Source organism: Carettochelys insculpta, chromosome 2 (assembly GCF_033958435.1).
Source record: "Carettochelys insculpta isolate YL-2023 chromosome 2, ASM3395843v1, whole genome shotgun sequence".
Taxonomy (NCBI): domain Eukaryota; kingdom Metazoa; phylum Chordata; order Testudines; family Carettochelyidae; genus Carettochelys; species Carettochelys insculpta.
The window spans coordinates 78,483,596-78,507,727 of record NC_134138.1 but is presented as its reverse complement, the minus strand read 5'-3'; the positions used below and the strand labels follow the sequence as shown (position 1 = coordinate 78,507,727).

Here is a 24,132-nt window from a genome sequence, read left to right as displayed (position 1 = left end):
AAGAAATCCTGTGGCACCTTATAGACTAACAGATATTTTGCAGCATAAGCTTTTGTGGGCAAAACCCACTTCCTCAGATGCATGAGTGGGGGTTCCAGAGCAGGATCTAAATTATAGGCTCATGAAAAGGAAGGAGTCCCAGTCAAGAGGAGGGCCAGAGTTAACAAGGTCAATTCAGTCACAGAGGCTGTGGCCCATTATCAGTAGCTAATGTGGAGTTCTGAACATCAGTCTCAAGTGACTTGGCTTGCTTTTATAACAGAGCCTTTTGTCATAGACAATACTGGGAATATGGTTTAACGAAGATGCAACTTTACTAAGCAATTTACCTGGGAATTATCTACAAATTATTCATCAGTACAGGTCATCTTTCTTTTGTAATCCATACTACCTTGTGTGGCTTGTCATCAGCCACTTGACCATAGTCTTGCATATAGTCTCCGAATTTTTCCAGTGCTGAATAGTGCATTTGGGCAAGGGGAAAGGCATATTAACCATCCCTTGGTTTCAATGTATCCAATAATCTTATGCTGAACTTTCTCTCCAACCCATCAGCCATAGAGCCCATCTCGTCCCCTTCTCACGACATAAGAAAGGTGGGGATTTACAATCTTTAAAATAACATTTTTTTTCTTTCCCTGTGGATCTACTCAAATCTCTAAGTCTCCGGAGTGTTTGTGTGAAGCATTTGCAGGAAGATTTCCATCCCAGTTTTGTAGGCTGAAAAGATTTGGATAGTTTTTTGCTTAAAAAAATGTTTAAGTATTTAGCTTCTTGGTCAAACCAAAACTGAGTCCCTAATCTTAAATTTGTTTTTAATGTAGAGCTGGTTTTTCCTTCCCTTTACATATTTTATAGAATTTTGTCTACCTGTGTGTATTGAGGAGGGAAAAAAAGAGGTGTTTTTGAAGTGTTCCTCTCTTGTTAAACATTAAGGAGTGGATTCATTTGGAAATATGTCCAGTTGCCTATCAGATGCCTGTGGAGGTCAAACAAATTCTCAAATATGATATGGTTTTTGGTGGTAGTTTTCTTTTTTGGTTTGGATTAGGGGTTTTTGAAGCTTTAGTGACCCTACACCTGATGGCATAATGAGCAAGACAAAAGGAGAAGTTATTGATTTTAAAGCTAAAAAGAGAGGCAACATGAACAAAAAATACTTTGGAGAACAGTTTCTCTATTAGGGTTTTAAAAGGTGTAGTGTGCTCATTTAATATAACACAAAATACTGCCTTTGAAGGATTTATTCTGCTTACGGATATCATTTACATTAGACTACTGATTTCTAAGAACAAATTCACTACAATAGAGAAGGTTTCTGACCATTAAACATTGCAGATTTTATGTAGATTTGTTGATTTCTTCACTTATATGTATTCCATTTATTACTCATATCATCTTATTCTCAAATCACTTAGTATATTATCTAATGTGCAATATTATATATAACAGGCTGGTCAAGTCCCCTGTCTCCCTTGAGATTTTTGTCTCTCAGATTATGGGAGTACACTTCCTTTGGCTAACCTTTAGGCTGGTGTCCTCTGGTACCTATGTCATGACTAGGACAAAGAGAGGAATGATAATTGTTAAAGGTTGGGACAAAATTTGTTGAAGCAAGAAGGTGTAACTGCTGCCTTCTTTTAATGTAATAGAAACAAGTAAAATCCTGTCGGAATAATAGCAGTCTGGAGGTTTTTGAATGGGTGTGTATATGGAGAGATAGCAGAGTAGTAGTGCATGGAAAGCAAGAGAGTCTGCAGACACAGGGTAGGGTGTGGCTTTGAAAGAAGCCAGAAGAGAGGTACTGAGTGAAAGTGGCTTGTAAGAATGAGCAAGGAAACTCTCCTGTTTGATTTCATTTCTCATGGAAATGACACTTTGTATATTCTTTGTAAATAAATACATCAAAATTTATTATTTTGCTGGGCTAGAGTTTTTATTTTAACTTTGAGGAGTGAAACCAAGTGGTATGCATTATTTTAATATACATTTTTGTAACACCGGTTATTAAATAGTGTTTATATTAGGTTTTGTACACTTACATAAAGACATTTAAAAGAGATTTTCAACCGGGCCACTGTACATGGGATAATCACGTAGTTACATAGTTACAAAAACTAGAAACAGACTTGATTCTTCAGCATCTGATGACTCTTTGGCGACTGATAGGAGAGGAAGTAGGGAACAACAGAAACGCCACAGTTGATACTAACTGACACATAGTAGCAGAGAGGGAGCCATGCTAGTCAATATACTGTCAAAACAAAAAAGCAGTCAAGTAGCACTTTAAAGCCTAACAAAATAATTTATTAGGTGAGCTTTCGTGGGACAGACCCACTTCTTCAGAGCATATCCTTACCAGAACAGAGGTACGGCTATGGTCTGAAAAAGTGGGTCTGTCCCATGAAAGCTCACCTAATAAATTATTTTGTTAGTCTTTAAAGTGCTACTTGACTGCTTTTTTGTTTTGATACCTGACATGTGGGTAATTCATTGCATAAGCAGTAGCAGCCAATAGACCACAGAGAGGGAAAAGCTAAATGTGGGATTCTGGCCCAGATTAGTTTTTATTTCTGTATTATCCTTATCAGCTCTCACCATACTATCTTAGTGTCTAGTAGTAATCCAAGTCTTTTCATAAGAGCAGTTTGCTGGTCTAAATGAACTGTCACAGAAGGGTAGCCATGTTAGTCTGTATCTTCACAAAACAAGGCATGCAATCCTGTAGCACCTTAAAGACTAACAATATTGTTTATTCTGTAGCTGACCAAAACAAAGCACCTTAAGGCACTACAGGACTGCTCGCTTTTTTTGTGAAGACACAGTCTAATACCACTACCTCTCTAAATGAACTATGTTTATCGTCTCAGCCAAGTTTATAGTGTATCAACAAGAGAAAAATTATGTCCTTGTCATCATTAATTGACACCCAAAAATGAAAAGGTGAATAGAGAGGCCAAAGAATTCATGGGTTTGGATAATGAATTATTCCTTCATCCCTAGAGGTCCTTCCAAACCAGGAGAAAGATGCACCGATAGGGCAGAATTGGCCAGTGTGTTTATGCTACACCAGTTTGTGACTAAATACAGGAGTGCATTCTTCAGGCTTTGAATCCACCATGTACTCCAAGAATATTAAAGGAGTGTAAACAAAATTTAACAGCCTTTACCCAGAGATGATCAACTAATGGTTAACAAGTTGTGAACAGGTTGAGAAGTTGCTGTGTCAAAGGTTGAGAGACAATTTGAGTGAGGTAATATCTTTTTGTTGGACTAACTTCTGTTGGTGAAAGGTGCAAGCTTTTGAGATTACACAGAACTTATCTTCTGGTTATGTGCAAAGTATTAATATGCAGGGTTCAATCCACTCCTTCTAGTTCCCCATACAGAAGAATGGATTAGCTCATGACTGTCTTGGCTTGTTCTATACTTACACCATTCACTTTCACAAAGAGATAAATTATGAAGCATATGTATTTTCTTACAAACTTCTGAAAGTCCACATTTTCAGTGATTTCACAGTGTTTACCTTACCTCACACATCATTCCCTACTCTCATCTGCCACATACATGTAAAGGCATCAAACTGTGTGTGTATGGTGTAGTGCACAAGTAGAATATAATTGGCAAAAATAAGTTGGGTAGCGAACATTGCATTTTATCCTGGATTGAAAATGAGTAGAAGAACCTACCAATAATGTCATACTTTCTTTTTGTCAACATATGGAAGCAAGACTGATGTATAAATCTGCAGAATATCAGTTCTGTACATTGAGTTTTAGGAACGTATAATGCAAGAAAAATCTTATTATAAATGTTGTTTACCTGTTACTTGAGCAAGATGAATTCAGTCATTTTTATTCATTTACCAGTGTCAAATTGATAAACATGTTTATTTCTGGGACAGGAATTGTTCTCTTTTTCCAGGTCTTCTTCTTTCATCTACAGCATTAACTTCTTGGGATTCTTCTTTCTGTGGAATCAACAGGTTTATTGTGACAAGACAAGATGATGTGGGGGATGTAAAGAATTCAGAAAGAAGTAAATGTAGATATTGTGGCAGAAGATGTTAAAACTAAATGAACTTGGTTTAACTTTTTCAGGAAAGAACGGTAACAATTAGAAGACAAACTGTAGGAGGATTTGGATTAAGTATAAAGGTAATGTGCATTTTTGGTGTTTTTTCCATAGGTTACACAAAACATATTTTTATCTTCTAGTTAATGTAATTTAATGAAGGCAAATTGTGCTTCAGAGTACCTAAAATAATAGAACAAACACATTTTAAAAGGGTTAGTTAAAATATTTATTTATTGCCACAATAGGCAATCACCAGAAACAATTCCTGGTAGAATAGGGTGGATGGAGAGCACATACCCATAAGAATTTTTATAAAAACAAAAAAAGAATGTGCAATTGCACAAGATTGTTCTTTTGTTCAAAATAGTCTGATTCAAGTGTTTGCTAATGTATGCCAAATTTCAGTGGCAAGCAAAGGGTACAGCTAATGAGTTCATCATCAATTCTGTTACAAAAATATCTCATTAATTCATGTTTATTCATTAATAAGAATGAAAGAGTTCTTGTTTCTTCATATTGTTTATTTTGCTGCAGACAAGATAATAATAGCAATTAACTGAGCAACTTTATTTTCTCCATTCCTTACAAAGATTTAGGGACATTTAAGATATATATGGGCCCTTTCTTAAAAGAGGGAAAGATTTAAGCATTTTGAATTTCTTACTTCAACCTAGAATCACAATGTAGATAACATAGTATTAATTTTGTCTTCCCTCAAAACACAGCACTTTTCAGCTTAAAGAAGGCAGCGGAGAAAACCAAATATGCTATATATATATATGCAAAATAGCCTCAAGTTATGCATATGATTTTATGAGTATAGATTTATTTTGTGCATGTCTTTTAAAGCTGACATTATGTCCCAGAGAAAGAGATGAATGTGTGCTTCCTTTGTGCTGTCATTGGTAAGAAAAAAAATGCCGAATAGAAATTTAGTTCTTAAACATGTCCGGGTACTTTTGATTCTGTTTTACTGACCCCAAAGGATACCTTTCATGGAAAACTAATTGCTACTTTGTGGCCTAAACTGCTTATAAACCAAGTCAATGGCAAGCAAGTTCTTCTAAAATATCATTCTGGGTTGTTGTTTACTCAATGATCATAAAATACTACATGGCATTATCATGTTAATAGTAGACATGAGTGAAATTGTGTAGCTAGTATAAAAACCAAACAAACTGCATGGGCCAAGAAGCCAGAACCATTGACAGTGAATTTCAAATGTGAACATTTTATAAAAACTTATAAAAACCCTTTATTTGTTAAGCTTACAGTACTATAAATTCACTTGTACAATACAAAATTTGGCCATGGATAGGGTGCAATAAACTTTTTATTTAAATAAAAGGCAAATAGTAATAAATAATGTAACATTACTAGACATAAGTGAAAGAATCCTCGGGAAGTAGGTTACGTCCAGTGGAATGTGTACATTGCTCTCAGGTTTTCTGGAGGGCATGCATCCATTCTATACTACACAGTTAAAAGTTCTACTTTAGAAAATCCAGCAAGTTTGGCTAACTATGCTTTAAAGCTCTTTCAGTAGGGACAGGATTTTTGTTATGTGTTTGTAAAGTGCTTAGCCCCTACTGTGTCATAGGCCCCATATTAAGGCCTAAAGTGTTAGTACAATACAAATAATAAATAACCATGCCTCAAGGGAGTTGGGAACAAATTGCATCAAATGTGCTGAATCATGAATTTCAAATAAAATATATTTTTTTCAGTTTAGATAATTGATTATGTTTTATTTGTATCCCTAAGAGAACATCAGCTGGCAAGTTGTTAGAGTCAATTCTGGTTGAAGTTCCATACATTTTGATTAGAAATAGGTCCTGCATTGCTAAAATAGGGTAATTAAGCCCTGGAACAATTTATAAAAGAATACTGTTGATTCTTCTTCATTGATCTGTTTAGACAAAGATTGCATGGCTTTATGTTTAAAAACACATTAGTTCAACCACAAGAGATGGTATTGATGGAGGAACACCAAGCCTGTAGTCATGGTCTATTTTATACAGGATATGAGACTAAGTGGGCATAATTGTCTTTTCTGACTTTAAAAGCTAGGAACTGAGCCATTGTGTAATGCTGTCAAATATATAGGAAATTATATTGTCATAATTGTATTAATCTAAGAAGAAAAGGGGTGTAGAAAGGGTTGGAATTCAGATAGAATCAAACATTTTATGCATGCATATTGACATATTATATATTATCCTGAAGCGTGATAATGAATAAAACACCCCCAGGACTATATTAAAATGTTTCACAATCTTATCTGGAAGATTGGTAGTCCATGCAAAGGTCACTCTCTCTCCAGTTATTATCCTTCCTGTTGGTGGACAATGACTCCCACACTTTAATTAGCCAGCAGATGAGTGAGAACAGGAAGGATTCTCAACTTTTTTTTTTTCAAGTGTGTGCTTTAGCTCTTCCTGAAATACAAATAGAAATACTGACAAGGTATCCAAAAATCTTCTGTTCAGACATTACTAAAAGGAAGAAACTTTGGAAATTTTCTGAGATCATATTCTATCACTTGATTTCCAGACCAGTCCTTGAGTCTTGGGGAGCTATTGAGAATTCAAATGTCCATTCATCTGTTGTATACCACAAAGATCCTTCTAATCCTATTGATTTATAGTTTTCATATTTTAAGGCCAAAAGGGGCGAGTGTGATTATCTAGTCTATGGGAATAACACAGACCATTGAATGTCAATCAAAAATTTTGCATCAAGCCCATAACTTCTCTTTGAGGTATAGCTTATCTTTTAGAATGATGGCTAGTCTTACACTGAAGACTTCACAGCATCACAGAATCACAGGGCTGGAAGGGACCTCAGGAGGTCATCTAGTTCAGCCCCCTGATTCAAGCAGGATCAACCCCCATTAAGTCACCCCACCCAGGACCTTGCCAAGCCAGGACTTGAAAACCTCAAGGGATGGAGAATCCACCACCTCTCTAGGCAACACATTCCAATGCTTCACCACCCTCCTGGTGAAGTAGTTTTTCCTAATATCTAGCCTACACCTCTCCCTCTTCAACTTCAGACCATTACTCCTTGTTCTGCCATCCGACTCCACTGAGAACAGTTTCTCACCCTTCTCGTTAGAGCTCCCCTTCAGGAAGTTAAAGGATGCTATTAAATCACCCCTAAGTTTTCTCTTCTATAACCTAAACAAGCCCAAATCCCTCAGTCTATCCTCATAGGTCTTGTGCTCCAGCCCCTTAATCATTTTTGTTGTCCTCCACTGAACCTGCTCCACCACATCCACATCCTTTCTATACTGGAGGTCCCAAAACTGGACACAATATTCCAGATGCGATCTTACCAGTGCCGAATAGAAGGGAATAACTACTTCTCTAGATCTGCTCGAAATGTTCCTCCTAATGCACTCTAGTATGCTGTTAGCCTTCTTGGCTACAAGGACACACTGTTAACTCATATCCAGCCTTTCATCCACTGTAACCCCTAGGTGCCTTTCTGTCGTACTGCTGCTGAGCCAGTCGGTCCCTGGCCTATAACAATGAGTGGGATTCTTCTGCCCCATGTGCAGGACTCTACACTTATGTCTACAGTTATGATGGCAAAACAGACATTTTGCTAACAAAACCCATGCAACATCCAGATTCCCAAGGCATTCTGTCCACAGTAAATCGACAGAATGCAGAACTTTTGGCGACAGCTGAACCCTGCTCCTCACAAAGAATAAAATGTCTGTTGACTAAGATCTGTTGACAGAAAATCAGTCTGGGGCTGGTTCTACACTACAGAGTTTTGTCGACAGAAGGGGCCTTCTGTCAACATAACTCACGGAACGTCCACACACTTAAGCATTCTCTCGACAGAACTCTGCATTTTCCTCGACGGTATTATCCCTCAAAAATTTGAGGCATAACAATCTCTGGACAGCATGCTGTCGACAAAAGTGCAGTGTAGACACTTCTGTTGACAGAGAGGGCTTCCAGTTGCTGGGCAACCTTCTTGCAGAGCTGCCATTCCGTTTTCTGGCACCAGAGGGCAGTGCAGCCTGGGCATTCTCTGTCGACAGAGCAAGTTGCTTGTAGATGCAATCCATCAACAGAATACTGTCAAGATTTCCTCGGTGGCCCTTTGTCACCAGACAGGGCTTCCAGGACACCAAGCAGCCCTGTCTGCTGTTCTTCCAGTTGGCCATTTTGCTGATAGAGCTTCGGGGCAGTCTGTCCGCTCTCTGTCAGCAGAGCGGACCACTCTTGCTTTCTGCTGGGCAGTTTGGTTGCAACCTGTCGAGAGAACAGATATGAAATATTCTCCACAAGAAGCCAGCTGGGTATGAGTCTGATATTCTAATGTCTGGTTGCAATAAAAAAGAGCTAGAAAGCACATGTGCAGACACACTTGGTATTTGTTGGCTGAGGGAGGTGTTCAAGGAATAAAACACATCAAAACAGACTGGAGACCAGTTATGAGAATGATCCTCTAGGCTTGATTTGTGCCTTGCTCTGTGCCAGTGTCACTCAGTTCCACAAAGCTGGCAGAGCATTGTCTCAGTCTAAGAATCCAGCCTCATGTTCCACAGAGTGAGAGAAATGCATGCTGAATTTTGTCAAACATTGTATCACCAGCCACATTACCCACTGTTTTGAGGCATTGTGCCCCGGCATAATATTCACAACAGTTTTCTGGAGTTGTTGCTTAAAAGTAGAAATTAAACCTATATGTGCATGTTGATCCACTAGGCAAGATTTGTGGAGAATCAGGGTCAGTACTGTTACAGTGTCTAGCAAGATGCTATATGAAATGTGCAGTTTTCACATGTTTCAAAAACAAATCACTTAGTATATCATCTAATACACAATATTAAATATAACAGACTGGTCATGTCCCCTGTCTCCCTTGAGATTTTTGTCTCTCAGATTATGGGAGTACACTTCCTTTGGCTAACCTTTAGGCTGGTGTCCTCTGGTACCTATGTCATGACTAGGACAAAGAGAGGAATGATAATTGTTAAAGGTTGGGACAAAATTTGTTGAAGCAAGAAGGTGTAACTGCTGCCTTCTTTTAAAGTAATAGAAACAAGTAAAATCCTGTCGGAATAATAGCAGTCTGGAGGTTTTTGAATGGGTGTGTATATGGAGAGATAGCAGAGTAGTAGTGCATGGAAAGCAAGAGAGTCTGCAGACACAGGGTAGGGTGTGGCTCTGGAAGAAGCCAGAAGAGAGGTACTGAGTGAAAGTGGCTTGTAAGAATGAGCAAGGAAACTCTCCTGTTTGATTTCATTTCTCATGGAAATGACACTTTGTATATTCTTTGTAAATAAATACATCAACATTGCATCAAAGTAGTACCCAACTCCATCAGCAATTTGTTCTTCTAGTTGGGACAACTTACAAGGCTTAAATTTTTGGCTTGCTGCTCAGGTCAAAAGGAGTAATGTTATTTTACTCTGTGCAGTATTACCTTATACACTTTTAAGTATCTATTTATATAGTGTTAAAGAAGCTAAAGGATGCTGCAAGGCCAGGGCTGGCTGGCCCAGAAACAGCATCTCTCCTCCCCCTGGACCAGTGATTAACAGAGGGTAACAGGTAGGCCAGGCTTCTGTGAAGGGGGAATTGAACAAATTTCTGTGGTGAAGAAAGACAAAAAACCCTAAGCACTGTGTCTGAACCCTAAGATGCACGAAATGGAGGGGAATGAATAATTTTCAGTGTATTAATATAAGGGAAAAATAAGGGGTGGGGGAGAGGAGCTACAAAGGCATAGATAGTGTCTGGTTTTTGTTTAGAATATGGGGAGAGAATTGTGTATACGTTTAAGAGAAGGTATTTGAAAGGAAGGTGACTCTCATAAAGTTAGCTGACTTGAGCTGGGTTTTCTTATCAAAGAAAGCGATGATGATGATGATGATGATGATGGATGAAGAAACCTCAAAAGATATTTTATATATACTGGAGTATATTTATTAAGCAGTTTCAAACAGTTCAGATGAATTCCTGAACATATGTGAAATAAAGTGTGGGGGGGGGGTTAGGTTTTTTATCTACCTACTGAACAATCAGCCCAAATCCATGGCATTGTGTATGCATGTAGGAGCTTCCCTCAGACACTGAAGATATGTCTAGACAAAAGGGTTTAGTCAGTAAAATGGTAATTTTGTCAACAAAACCCACGGAGTGTCCAGGTTCCCAAGAGCATTCTACCAACAGTAAGTTGACAGAATGCAGAACTTGTGTTCACAGCCATACCCTGCTCGCCTCGAGGAAGAATGCCTCTGTTGACAAAGTGCAAGTCTGGACATTCTGGGGGGCCGACTGTTGACAGAAAAGGCCTCCAGGGCAATGTGGAGGTGCCCTGGAGGACACCCTGTTCACAGCAATCAGTGTTCTTTGGTTCCTGCCTCCAGCCATTCTTAAAGCCACCTGGAGCCCGGGAAACCCTTTGGCAGGGAGCTGAGAGCATCTGAACAGCAGAGCAACATGATGCTGGGTGAATGCCCTTGCAGCCACTCCTCTCCAGCCAGCATTCCCCCATGGCAGACCAGCAAGAAGCTCACGACTCCTCTGCACCCTCAAGGAACCAGCCTGCCAGGTCCCAGGAGCCACCCCAGAGGTCCCAGGGCAGCAAGAGGTGGCCTTATCCCAGACTAGAGCCAAGGCCTAGGCCATGCTGGACCTGCTGGGGGAGGAAGAAGCCTCCAAGACCCCAAAGTATAGTGCTGCAACACTCCATACATATGAGGATGGCAAGTGCCATGGCCAAACTGGGCTGTCCCCCACAAAGCATGGAGCAGGACTGGGCAGATGTAAGAGAACTGTGCCAAGGCTATGTGCAGGCCTGGGATGCTGTCCAACAATCCAGGGCAGGACCTGCCACTCGCCCCTACTACTGGGAACTGCATGGCATCCTGCGGGAGAGGGCACATTGATGACATGCCGCAGGCCCTCCCACCACAGCAGAAGCCCCTTGAGGAGGAGGCCTCTGAGCCCTAGCCCCAGCTGGAGCCGGAGTCGGAGGACAGCAGCAGCCTCTACGTTATCCTGGACCTGGTCCCCAGAAGCCAGGCCATGTCTCGGGCATCATCAGAGCTGGGCAAGGGTCTCTCTGGTGAGTACCCTGTGTATCACACACTCCAGGGTGTGGGAGGCAGGCACAGATGGTGTCATGCTCTATGCGTCAGCCAGTCAGCTTGACCAGGATCTCACACTGTGGTCCCAGCACGTGGAACCATGTTCAAAGTATTGGGCACCACCTGGATCCTGCAGGCAGCCCCTGGGCAGCATCCTAGCACCCACCATGGCTGGAAGCAGGCTAGCCACGAGGGTGCTGGTCTGACCCCAGACACACCATGGAGTGTGGCACCCAGCACGTGGGCATGTATGCAGATAAGAGGCAGCACCCAATCCCTCAGACAGCACTGCAAGCTGCAGATGTGTGAGCAGGCCCCAAGGAAGGCCAGGCTGCTCCCAGCTCACTTGCCACATGTGAGGGGACCCCTCTGTAGCTGGACCACCCCCTTGGCCAATAATCCTTTGTCTGGGAGTGGAGGGGCCACAGAAGTCAGCATGGTCCCGGAGGCACCACGGATCCCCTGTGCAGCAGGGTCCACTGTGCAAGCCACACATGGCTCTGTTCCCATGACATCCCCATCCCTTGGCCTGGGGGGTGCTGGTCAGTGATCATAGCAGGGGCAGGGGCTCAGGGGCTGTATTGCATGAATGACTCACCATCTCTTCTCCTTGTCTTCCTTATAGCTGGACCCACACTGACCGAGGACCGAACCACCCCCCCCTCACCACCAGGACAAGACTTCCATGCCTTACTGCCAGGGTGAGCCCACAGCTGGAGGACCTCTGCTGGGACCACAAAGCTACCCTCTGGATGATGACATGCCTCATGGAGTGGTGGCTGCGGGTTGAAACAGAGTGGCATTTGTGGGCCTGGGACTAACTCATGTCCCGCTTTGATGCCACCACCAGCATCTGGTGGGACATGATGGCCCAGCTGCCCATGGCTGCCAACTTCACCTCTACCAACTTGACCTGCCAGCCATCCCACAGGGCATTCGGGACCTGCTCCAGTGGCTGAGGTCCATGCCAGCTCCCCTCCTACTGGTCACCCCTGCTCTCCCCACCCATCCAGACCCTATTGCAGCCCCACCTCCTCCACACCTCCACCTGGTCCTGGCCCTAACCCAGCCCTGATGGGGGTCTCGAACCTATGATGGGAGCTGATCCCAAGGCCAACAATGCTGAGGGTCCCACTTCTCCTCAGGTTCATGGCCCTCCCACCCTGTCCATGTTTTGAGGCCTTCCACCCCCATCCAAGTTCTGATGCTCCTCATCCCTGTCCACAGTTCACTGCTCTCTGGTTTGTTGTGAATAGTTCTGTATTGCTCTGTTTATTTTTTGCACAAGCTTTTGTTTGTTGAGTAAAAGCCACTTAATTTTTCACCACACCCACATCACTCTTCATTATGCAGGGTAGGGAAAGGTGAGGGGGTGAAGGAAGTGGTTGCAGCGGGGATGGGATAAAGCTGTGGGCCCAAGGGCCCTCTTAGGGTTGCCCTGGAGAGGGTTGCTGGGGGCCATAGGAGAAGCTCTCCCTCAGGGTCTTGCAAATCCATACCACATCCTGATGGGCCTGGCAGATAGTAGCTATGGCTGGCTGCTTGTAGGCATGCCCCTCATGTTTTCTGCCCCCCACCCTGGGAGGAAGGCCTCCCTCATCCCCTCCACAATGTTGTGCAGGGAGCAACATGCCACCACAACTTGATGGACATTGTGCTCCCCCATGTCCAGGATATCTTCCGAAACAAACTTCTGCCAACAAATCCCTTTAATCTAGACAAAGCCTGCCAGAAGGTATGGGGCTTCCCCACTTACAATCAGTTGTTAGGAAATATCAGTGGGTTCCCTAGGTTACAAGGGAAGCTTTGAGAACAAGTTTATTTCTTCATCACTTGCCAGCAGTGCTAACCCTTTCCTAGCATTCAAAGAGACCCCCTGGACACTTCCTAGCATCGTCACAGGAACATGTATGCATTTTTGAGAGTGGAGATGTTGGTGTCTCTTACTTGGATTCTCCTATTCTTGTCTACACCCCCAAGGAAGCTACAAGTGTGAAAAAAGTCCATCTTGGTATAACTATTGTGGGAAGTGGAAGTCAGTAAGCCCTATAAGGTGTCAGAATAGGAGAGGGACAAATGTTAAAATGTTTCAAGGACATTTTCTGCAAATAAATTCGGTAACAACAAGGAAGGGCCAGTGGACGTAGAATGCACCATCTGATTCACATTTCTATGCTTAGGTCGCTAGACCAGCCTATTCACATAAGAAATCAAAGTAACTGCTCAGTAGAGGAGACAACTCAGTTTCGGGCATTTGGCCATTGCCTAGCACCCCTAGGCCACGAAACGTCAATCCACACTGAATGCTCTGTCCTATAGCTGTGAATTAGTCTGGCATGCACTTCACACTTGAGAGAGCCAATACAGTGTGTGTCATCGGTCCCAAAGTTAAGCTGTGGTGTTGTTGGGGGGGATGTGATGACAAAGGCTGTAGGCAAAAAAGACAGTGATAAGCTACTAGTTTTAGTGATTGGAGCTGATTTTGGTATTAATCAGATTTACATTGTCAAGGTGACCACTACATGGAAAAGAGCTAGAATGTTAATAGTTTTCACCTTCATAGATAACTTCCAAAATTAGGTGCAGCAGGGCCTTCCTTTGGGGGTTGGAAGCCCCTGAATTTTATTTCTACAATTGCTCACTCTTCATTCCTTTACTTTCCCCATTTTTTTTTATTTTACCTTTACTTTTCATGTTAGTGTTAGCACAATACACATCTAAAAACGCAACAGGGAACATTGGGTGAAGCAGTAAAGGTGAATGCTTTCTTTATACTGTGTGGTCCTGCTTGTTTTCTTTAGTGATTATCTGCTACTCTGTTATGTAGGGCCTTCTTTTTTGTTCCTTATGCTTATTTTACTGCTTTCTTACTTTCCGTATTTGTTGACAGACATAAAACAAAATCTGGAGGCCAAACACTTTGCTTGTTTTGCCTTTTGTTTGTTTGTTTCTTGCCAGCATGAAAATAAAAAATGATCACAGCATGGTTGCCATTACAGCCTTATGCCTATTTCCTCTTTGTATAATATGGATTTGATATATTAATTTGTAGAAAATTTGGAGAAACCTGCAGTGATTTTTCTTTTATAGAATAGTTACTCAGTTAACACCCTACGGAACTGATTTTCTGTGAGGCAATAAATAATGGATTATCATATTAGAAAAAACAAAAAGAAAACTATTATAGAATACATTTTATGTTTGTCTGAAAATACAGGTTAACCTCTGGAGAAAATCAGAGGCTGCATATGGGGTTGTAAACAAATGTATGAATGAACATGATTGCAATGAGTTATGATTGTTTTTTTTATTTCAGGGTGGAGCAGAACATAATATTCCAGTGGTCATTTCCAAAATTTCCAAAGAACAAAGAGGTAGGTTCATAATAATGGGTGAAATGTTTATGGGTTTGAACCCATTGCTTAATGCTTTTGATTTTCTGGGTGTTTTGTGATGAGACACTGCAAATTGTTCATAAGTCTGCATTGATGTGTGTGAAATATATATATAATAATCTATCTATCTATCTATCTATACAAAATAAAATAATGAACTTTTGCCAGATTAAGTTTTCCAGAAAAAACATGGAACAGACCCCCTCCCTCTTTTTTTTGTTTTGAGTGACGATATCTTTTTACAATGAAAGCAGGCAAAAAATCATACTTCTGTATGTTTCCTAATGGTCATTTATATTTGTTAAAAGATAATTTTCCAGATTTGGTTCTTTTTGCATCCCTTATTCCTCTGAACTATGTACCCACATTGCAGGTAGTGGCATTGGTTGGGGAAGCAGCCCAAAAAAGAGCTGTTCTTTGTGTCCCTATGCTTATTGGCATGAAAGTGGACAGAGAACATTGGAAAATGGCAGAGCCTTAATTCTTTAATCTACAAGTCTGGCAGGCCACGGGCTGCACCATTTGTGGGGCTGACACAGATTATGCATAGTAAAGCTGTCGCTGGGTCAGGACTTGACATTGGCCTCCCTAGATGTTGGGGAAGTATAAGTAATTTTGTAAGGAAATGCCATTTTTGGAGTGAAAAAAGAGACAGTGTCTCAGTCACAGTCTTTTGTCTCTGCCAGCAGGCAACTACCTAAGCTAGCCAACGTGAGATGCGAAGGAAGCAGGTGTGTCCTAAACTCTGCCCCTAAATCCAGATTACCAAGAGGTGCCTATTTCTGCATCTGATTCCCCACCAGGACCTTGTCTGCTGAAGCCAAAGGTCTTAATTTCCCAAGTCGTTGTTGGTGGAATGAATTATTCACCTGTCTCACTGCACAAAAAATATGCCACCCACCCTACAACTTTTAGGCTAGTGGTTGGGGCACTCGCCCGAGGTATGGGAGACTGAGGTTCAATTTCCACCTCTGCATGGGTGCTGGGAGTTGAGCAGGACTAAGGCTGACTTATAACTAGTTCTCTAATCAGTCATGTAAAAATTACAGCACCTTTATCGATTCCACCCTTCCGCGTTTTAAAAAAAAAAAGGTTAATAAATAATCATGAGACATCCCAGAGATTGTCAGCATTAATAACTCATGCTCAACTCCTTGGCTCCAACTGGATTGTGCAATGCCTGACCGCTCACTGACTTTGGTATTGTCTTTATCCTTTTTATAATTATATTCTTTTACTGCAGCTGTTGTAGTCATTAGTGGTTCTTGATAACACACACTGGTTCTCAGGTGTGTGCACATGCACTACAATCACTCAGGCCTGTTAACTAAACCCAGAGGGAAAACAGATTATAAAATTTCAGGCAGCCTTTTAAGGTATTTAATCTCTTTAACACAGGTATCTCGTTTGAGATCATAAAAGGGTCCTGACTTCTCAGGAATGCTGGCCATCCACACTTTAAGTTCAATTCACATCTGTGAAGTTCTTCCTGTGTATAAGGGATGGTCGGATCGCATCCTTAACCAGGAAAATTGAGGTGAAATCCCCCACTCCATTGAAATCAATGAGTATTTCTGTGAATCTAGAATCTCACTCTTGATAACTTGTTTTAAGCCTTTCTGTGCTTTGTCTAACTTGGTAGTCAGTTCTGCAAACATGCAGCTTAGTAGCATTACTCATATGGACATCAGAAGCACTACACACACGAGTAAAAATACTTTATACGTACATGTTTGCAGGATCAAGCCCTTGGACTGCAAATTCTTGTAGGTATGGATTCTATTTATCTATAACATGATCTGCTCTGTGCTGATTAGGCCTTATCTGGAGCATTGTGTCCAGTTCTGGGCACCACATTTCAGGAAAAGTATGGAGAAATTGAGAAGGTATACAGAAGAACAATAAAATGATTAAGAACTAGAAAACATGACCCATGAGGGAAGACTGAAAGAACTGGGTTTCTTTAGTTTGGACAAAGGAAGACTGAGAGTATGTCTACACTATGAAATTAGGTTGAATTTGATAAAGTCGATTTTCTAGCACTCACTTTGTAAAGTCAAAGGTGCATGTCCACACAAATTGACAGTGTGCCCCCACTACCATTCCCAGGTTCAACTTTATCAGCAGTACACTGTTCGCACCAATCCCACAGTTCCTGCTGCCCTGTTGCATTGTGGGTTTCTGTTCCAACGTGTTATGGGAAAAAATGTTCCGTGGGTAGTCGTGAGTATAGGTTGTCAGAATCCTGTAGTGCACTTCTCTCCTCCCTTTGGAAAGCGACAGCAAAAAGGGTTTTCATTCACATATCCAAAAGTGTTTTTATATCCATGCAGACACCATTGCAAGGCTAGCAAGGAACCCGTAGAGTTTAAAATTATTGTGGCAGGTAATATGAGCACCTCACACATTGTGCTGTGGTATGTGCCCAGCCTAAGCAGCCATGAGAGTGATATAGTCTCTGAGGAGGACTTGGCCATATTTGAATGTGAGACACTGGAGAGGAGGCATAGGGAGATGCTGGCTGCACTTGATCCTTTGCATACAATGGAACGCTGATTCTGGTACCATGAATTGAGCTCAGACTGGTGGGACTGCATTGTTTTGCAGGCATGGGATGATCAGCTGTGGCTCCAAAACTTCCACATGTGTAAGACCACTTTAACAGGTCTTTGTGAATTACTTTCCACCATCCTGAAGTTCTGTGATACCAAAATGAGACCTGTTCTGACAGTTCAGGTGCGTGGCAATTGCTCTGTGGAAGCTAGGTGAGGAAAGGTGTCCTACTGAGGAGACCAGAATAAGGCAGGCTTCCACAAAAACCTTCCGAGAAGAATTAGAGAGTACCTGTCTGAGAGCTTTATGGAGATGTGCAAGGAAGAGCTGTGCTCCATCCCCAGGCACATTAACAAGTTTTTTCAGAATCCCCAGCCTATGTACACACAGCATTCACCACAGGACACATCCAATTACCTTAGCCCACTTGTAGCATGATTAAAATTGAGAACTCACCTGAGGTGCCCTCCCTGCCACCAGGGTCTGGCTGCAAAATGTGCTGGAAGGAGGGTGTAGCCAACCAGGCTCGGGTTCCCCAGAAACGAGGCTGCACCCAGAAGGCGAGTGCCATATTTGGTTTATTGAAAGCGCGTGACACCCGCGACGGGAGCCCTGGAGACGCCGCAGTCACCCGTGGGGGACGACCTGACGCGCCAGAGCTTCGCTCGGGAAGAGGCTCTGTAACAGGCCTCCTAACACTACCTGATAAAGCTGAACTCATTAACATAAGATTGCCTAAAATTGCCTATGCATTCCTTATCACTATCTCTTGTGGCCTACTGCCAGCATAGCCTTGAAGTATTGGCAAGCAAGCCTTGTTTCGCAGATGTTGTAAGGCAGGGTGAGTTGTTTTGCAGCACGTAGCCTTGAAGTATTGGCAAGTGTACTTTTGTATAGGATTCCTCTGAGGGTTCACAGAGGGGTCGGACTGCTCTCGTGAGACCGTTACAAACTCTTCTCGCACCCTACAGAGGGGATGAGATCCAGTGTTACAAAAAGTTCCTGGCTGTTGATGAGATCAGTTGCTAGATTGACCTGCTGACCATTGTCATTCTCCAGTTCTTCCTCATCCATCAAGTTGCCAGAGGATTCCTGTGTAATCTCTTCAGAGGTATCCACAGATTATTTGGGAATAGTATTTGGATCATGCCCTCCAATCCAATGGAGCTGCTCATAGAAGTGGCATGTTTGCTGCAATGACCCAGAACGTCCATTTCCTTCCTTTGTTTTATGGTAGGCCTGCCTGGCCATGGCCACCTAGCCCCTCCTTTTGGAAGTGCTATGGTAAAGTGGCACTTTGGAATATGCTAGTGAGGTACTTCCATGAATACGCAGCACCTCATTAGCATAATGCCAGCTGTGCACGCTTCAAAACTGCCAGTTTCAAAATGCAGTCCACCCGTGTAGCTGGGGGACTTTCAAAATGCCCCCCTGATTTCAAAAGCCCCTTCTTCCCATCTAGTTTTCGGAAGAAGGGGCTTTTGAAATCAGGGTGTCATTTTGAAAGGCCCCCAGCTACACAAGCAGTGTGCATTTTGAGAACAGCAGTTTTGAAGCATGCGCAGCCATCGTTATGCTAATGAGTCACTTCATATTCATGGGACTGCCTCATTAGCATATTCCAAAATGCCACATTACCATGGCCCTTCTGAAAGGAGGGGCTACTGTGGCCACAGCCCCTGAGTTCCTTTATTTTCACTGATGGGCATGCCTGGTGTATCCTTTTTCTACCATGCCCTCTGAGATCTTGGCATATATGTCTTCATTTCTTTTGCTGCTTCATAATTTTCCCAGACAGATTCATCCCCCACACACTAATGAGATCCTGGATCTCCTGCATCTGTGACCATGAAAATTCATGGCCAGATGTGCACCTGAGGTGTGCTGCCTGCTCCAGTTGTCACACTGGCCAAAGAGGAAATGAAATTCCAATTTTTCTGGGCTGCTTTCTGCATACCTGGAGAACAGTGGAGCTGAAAGTGGTGGCCAGAGTGACCACACTGGGAAACTGTGGCATGCCCCCAGGAGGCCAAGAATGTTGAATTTCACAGTGCTCTATCTGCACCAACCAAAGGTCGCATTTGGCATTACTCCTCAATCTTAGGAACCCTTAACTTCAATGGGATTGCCTCAGTAGTGTGGAGTGATTCCTTTGAAATTCGATCTACGTGACATAAATTCTACCTAATTTCCTAGCATAGACCAAGCCTGAGAGAGGATGTGGTAACAGCTTCTAAGTTCTGAAATGGGTGTTAACAAGGAGGAGGGAGAAACATTATTATCCTTAGCCTTCAATGATAGGGCAAGAAGCAGTGGGCTTAAATTGCAGCAAGGGAGTTTTAGGTTGGACGGAAGAAAAGGAAGGGTTTTAGGAAGAAAAAACTCTCAACTTCCTAAATGTCAGGGTGGCTAAGCACTGGAGTGAATTGCAAAGGGGCATAGTGGAATCTCAACTGGAGATATTGAAGAGCAGGTTAGAGAAACATCTGTCAGAGGGTGCCTGGATGTGCTTTGAGGGCAGGGGACTGGACTTGATTACCTCTCAAAATCACTTTCAGTTCTAGTATATGTTGATTCTATGATTATCATTCATTCCTTCTATATATAAATGAGTCAGTGGGTTGGGTTAATTATTAAATATTAAATAAAATTAAAATGTCTTATGGTTAAATACAGGAAAAATATAATGTTGAATCTGTAAAATGTATTTCAATTTTAATGTGTTTAAAGTCCAACTCTGGTCTAGGATCTTTAAAACTATTACTGTGTTTTCTAGTACATACTTCATTCATACACAGTTACATTAGATTTAAGAGTACACGTCTGGTGATTTTTTTTCTCCTTGTGTTTGTTTATTCAGGAGTTAAGGCTTAACAAACAGTAGTAATTATGAATGGAATAAAGCAGTCTCTTACTGTCTGGAGTACAAACTACAACCTGCACCATAGTGGCAGTCCACCATTTGTCCAGAACTGTGTTGACAAGTGTAAAGTTGTAACTGACAAGATATTTTCACCTTTATACATCTAAAAGACCTTTCTTTCTAATGTGACCTAGCTGCTGTTATTCCTGCATTTACCACTTGGAATTCAAACTATACGTTATAATGCACTCTGCAGGCATGTTAAGCAAGGCATCATAGAGATAGTAGTGCTCAAGAAAAAAATGCTGTGACCTACTTGGAACCCAGAGTCATTTGGTCTATGATAAATTTCTGGATGAAGTTCAGTGCTTGTTTTTATTGCAAAGAAAAAAACTTAAGTGGTTTGAATTGCCTTTACCTGAAGGACATCGTCTCCTGATATGCAGATGCAGCTGAGAGTATGCAGGACGTGGAGTTTGCTGGATTTAAAGAAAGGGAAAGTAAATGTGTTTTGAAAGTGATTCTTATAGTGCTTCTTAATTCTGGGTAGGATTTCCCTTCAGGGGTCTTTAGAGTTTGGATACGTTAATCTTCAGCATTGCAAGGTTCATCTTTCTGCCGTTATTTAGGAGAGAATACAGCAGTTTATCCTGATTTAGCAAAACACTTAAATATCTGCTGCACTCAGCAGTATAAGTGTAACTTACCTCCTGATAAAGTTGTGTAGAGGGTCTTTCTCTCTCTCCCTCTTCCCCTCCACTTTTTGGTAAAACCTGTATATTGGTGCAGTAAAAATCTGAATCAAAGACACATACAGATACATTTTAGGGCTTTTACACTTTTCATCATTTGTCTTGCCTTTTTAAAGCTGACCCAAGCTGTGGATATTCACTGGGTAAATTGAGAAAATATGTGTGTCTATTCAGTGTGATGGGCAAAATATCTAAATGAAAAATATGCTTTCTCTTGTTTTACAGCTGAACTCTCAGGTTTGCTTTTCATAGGAGATGCAATTCTACAGGTATGTAAAAGTCTTAGTGTTTGGTTTTTTTTTAGTTTTTTTTTCCAGAAAAGTAAACCACAATCTGTATTTATGAGAAATAATCAATCTTATCTTTATTTCCCCTTAACAGATTAATGGAATTAATGTAAGAAAATGCAGACATGAAGAAGTGGTAAGCTTGTATTCATTTTTTAATCATTGAGGTTATTATGTTCATTGATATTTGGTGCACCATCATTGCATTGTTCATCATTATTTTTTCTTAGACCGATATCACTGTGCCTTGTAGGCTGGCAAATGACCCTGCCTCGAGCATTATTCCTTCTCCATACATTTTATTTATTGCTCTCACAGCACTCCTTCTAGATTACAGTTGGATCCTTTATTATTGGATGTTTGAATGAATTTATTCCAAGCTTGCTTTGTCTGGCCAGCTCTATTAAACTTCATCAGTACCGTTTCTTTTTATTTTAGTTTGAAAAGATTTTTCAATCACTCTAGATTGGTGGGAAATATTCCAAGAAAGTTCATTCTTCTGTCCTTTGTATATCAGCCTTCAAAAAAAGCCGCCCTCCTACTCAACCAAAACCTTTTTTGGGGGAACAGGACATTTCCAGGCTTTTCTCCTTATAGTGTGTGTTTGAGAGATCTCCTGTATTCTGACTCCTTAGCCATTTGCCAGTATCCCTTGACCTCCACTTTCACATAAAAGGTAAAGAGTTTGATTCCTCTAAGTCTTTTTATAATGTGAAACTCTGTAGAGGAGAGAGAAACATCCAGAAATGAGAAAAGATTTAAAATTGGCATCCTGAAATTCTACTTATAGCCAGGTAATTTATTGATGAAGATTTACAATGTTGTTTTAATAAGTCCAGAAATTAAGTATCTATCACAAATGCAGAGCTATAGGTGCTGGAAATTTGGCATTCCATCATATACAGGTTTTACTGTTTGGTTCAATAGTTTGAAGAACTCCTGAAAAGAAATTGAATAAGCACTTACCAGCCTGTTATGTTTGAAAAGTATTACATTGTATTATATGGTATGAGCTGAGATGAATTTCTGATTAAACAGATTAGTACAATGAAAAAGTTGAAACCATTCTACTAATGGTACTTCTCAGAGGGCAGATTTACTTGGGAATTTTCGCTCAGGATTTGGGATGGAAATGATTCAACATCTTTCAGTATGCCTCTTCCACTAAGTGAGGCTTAACCATAACACTTTCTGGGTACCTAGGCCCTTATTTACTGTATTTGCAAGCTTTGGCTTTCCAGTATTTTCATCTTTTCATATGCTTTACTATTGTTGTTATTGAAATTAATAAAGTAAAACCCTTGAAACTGGAATTTCAAAAATAGAAAGCATGGGAATAGTAAAGGTGATCAGTCACACATCCACCCAAGGAAACATTCACAACTGAAGTAATGTGCTGCCACATTTCTTTTCTGAGACTGACAGAGGCAGAGCTGTAGTTTAAAAATCAGTGATGGTGTATAGCTGGGATATGAAGTGAAAGGTAAGCTGCACACTCTCCCAGATTGATCGTTATCTTGTTTTGAAAAATAAATATGTATGTTTGGCCCTCAGTGTTTTCTCCATGGAAAGTGTGCAAATATAGCTGGCGAACAAATAACTGACATCAAGCATTTCCAGTTGTGTTAATAGGTTACCTGGTGTGTCTGTTTCCAAATATTTTATTACATTGATAACATATATAAATGAAAGTACCAACGACTAAACTTTCATGTAAATAATCATATTCAGCTTAAGAACCATGAGATAACCATGAGATAATGTTTAAATAAAGAAAGAAGATCCCCACTATGCCCAGACATTACTGGAGCAGTGCTATAGATGTTAGTGTGTCTGTAGCTTCCTAGTGTTTATCAGTTGAATCTACTATGGTGGTCTCAGTATCAGGGTAGAAACAAAATGTAACCCACTAACTAGTAGTTGACTCTGGAGATCTTCTTCAACATTCTAAGTGTGCTTTTATTATGACTGTACGAGCATGCACAGCATGTTACATCATGAATTTAAGAATAGCCTTGAGCAACAGTGTATAAGATGCACTGCCATTGGAGGCATTTTGTCTTAGATGAAGCGTGGAGGCAAAATTGCTCCTGTATTCCTCTTTTGTAAAGGGGAAGGAGTAGATACAGCTGTTTGCATGATGCAACATATCTTCTACTTCTTTCCTACCAGCTCTGCTGGATGGGGAATAGAGGGAGTGGTCCATTTTCCCACCCGCTCCTTACCCACCTGATCATGAAGAAAAGTGGTAATGGAACCTTAACCACTGTTGCACCCCCTTATGCCAAGTCCCAGGAAACAAGTCAATCTGATTCGGTCTATAATGCACTAGTTTGGTGGAGCTGAGGCCTGGATGCTTTCTAAGGCCCTGGCCACAAGCTAACAATATGTGAGTATCGATTTGTATGTCTTTGTATCACATAAAATACTCAAAAAACATAAGCCAATATGATTATTGCTCTGTGCTGCATCCAACTGAAGCCAAGTCTGAAACATTCTAGTATATGTCCATGACAATAAACAACATTCTATATATTTTCATTAAAGTTGTTTCTCCTTCCTTCCTTCCTTTTTTTTTTTTCATGAAAACTTTCAGGCCTACCAAACCTTTTTTGAAGGACAAGGGTCTTGTCTACATATTTCAGCAGTGAATATATCTGTGGCACAATTAATGCACAGGGGAACAGGGGATGGATCACTTGGTAGTGATGTACTCTATTCATTCCTTTTTAAGAATCTGGAATTGGCCACTCTTGGAAGACAGGATACTGGGCTAGATAGACCTGTAGTCTGACCCATTATGGCTTTTCTTACATGCTTATATTGTGTTACATCAGTGATAAATTGTCCCCGTAATGTCACTGTGTTTCACTGATAACTGTACTAGGCAAATAAAAAATCAATTTTTACATCAACATTCTTATTAAACAGTTTAACTGAGTGAGTGCTTTCTGGCATAGAAGGTACAAATTTATTCATAGTTCCTGTATAAACTGAGCTGGTTTCACAGCCTTGGAAATGGATGGCTTTAGTTGAGCAACAGAACTGGTACAGAATAAAATGGTACAAAGTTCATGCTGCCCAC

The 24,132-nt window shown here is 41.2% G+C and overlaps 1 protein-coding gene across 2 annotated transcripts in view; it reads left to right on the top strand.

Moving 5' to 3' along the window:
• The window catches only part of SNTG1 (syntrophin gamma 1), a 628,960-nt gene that overhangs the window by 351,022 nt on the left and 253,806 nt on the right, over positions 1-24,132 (top strand). Inside the window, exons 5-8 of one of the 2 annotated variants that reach the window (XM_074987189.1) lie at positions 4,104-4,160; positions 14,514-14,571; positions 20,986-21,029; positions 21,142-21,183. In XM_074987189.1, the coding sequence (XP_074843290.1) occupies positions 4,104-4,160; positions 14,514-14,571; positions 20,986-21,029; positions 21,142-21,183 (201 nt within the window). Of the gene's footprint in view, positions 1-4,103; positions 4,161-14,513; positions 14,572-20,985; positions 21,030-21,141; positions 21,184-24,132 lie in introns of those variants that run through there. The other variant, XM_074987190.1, reaches the window with a different exon arrangement.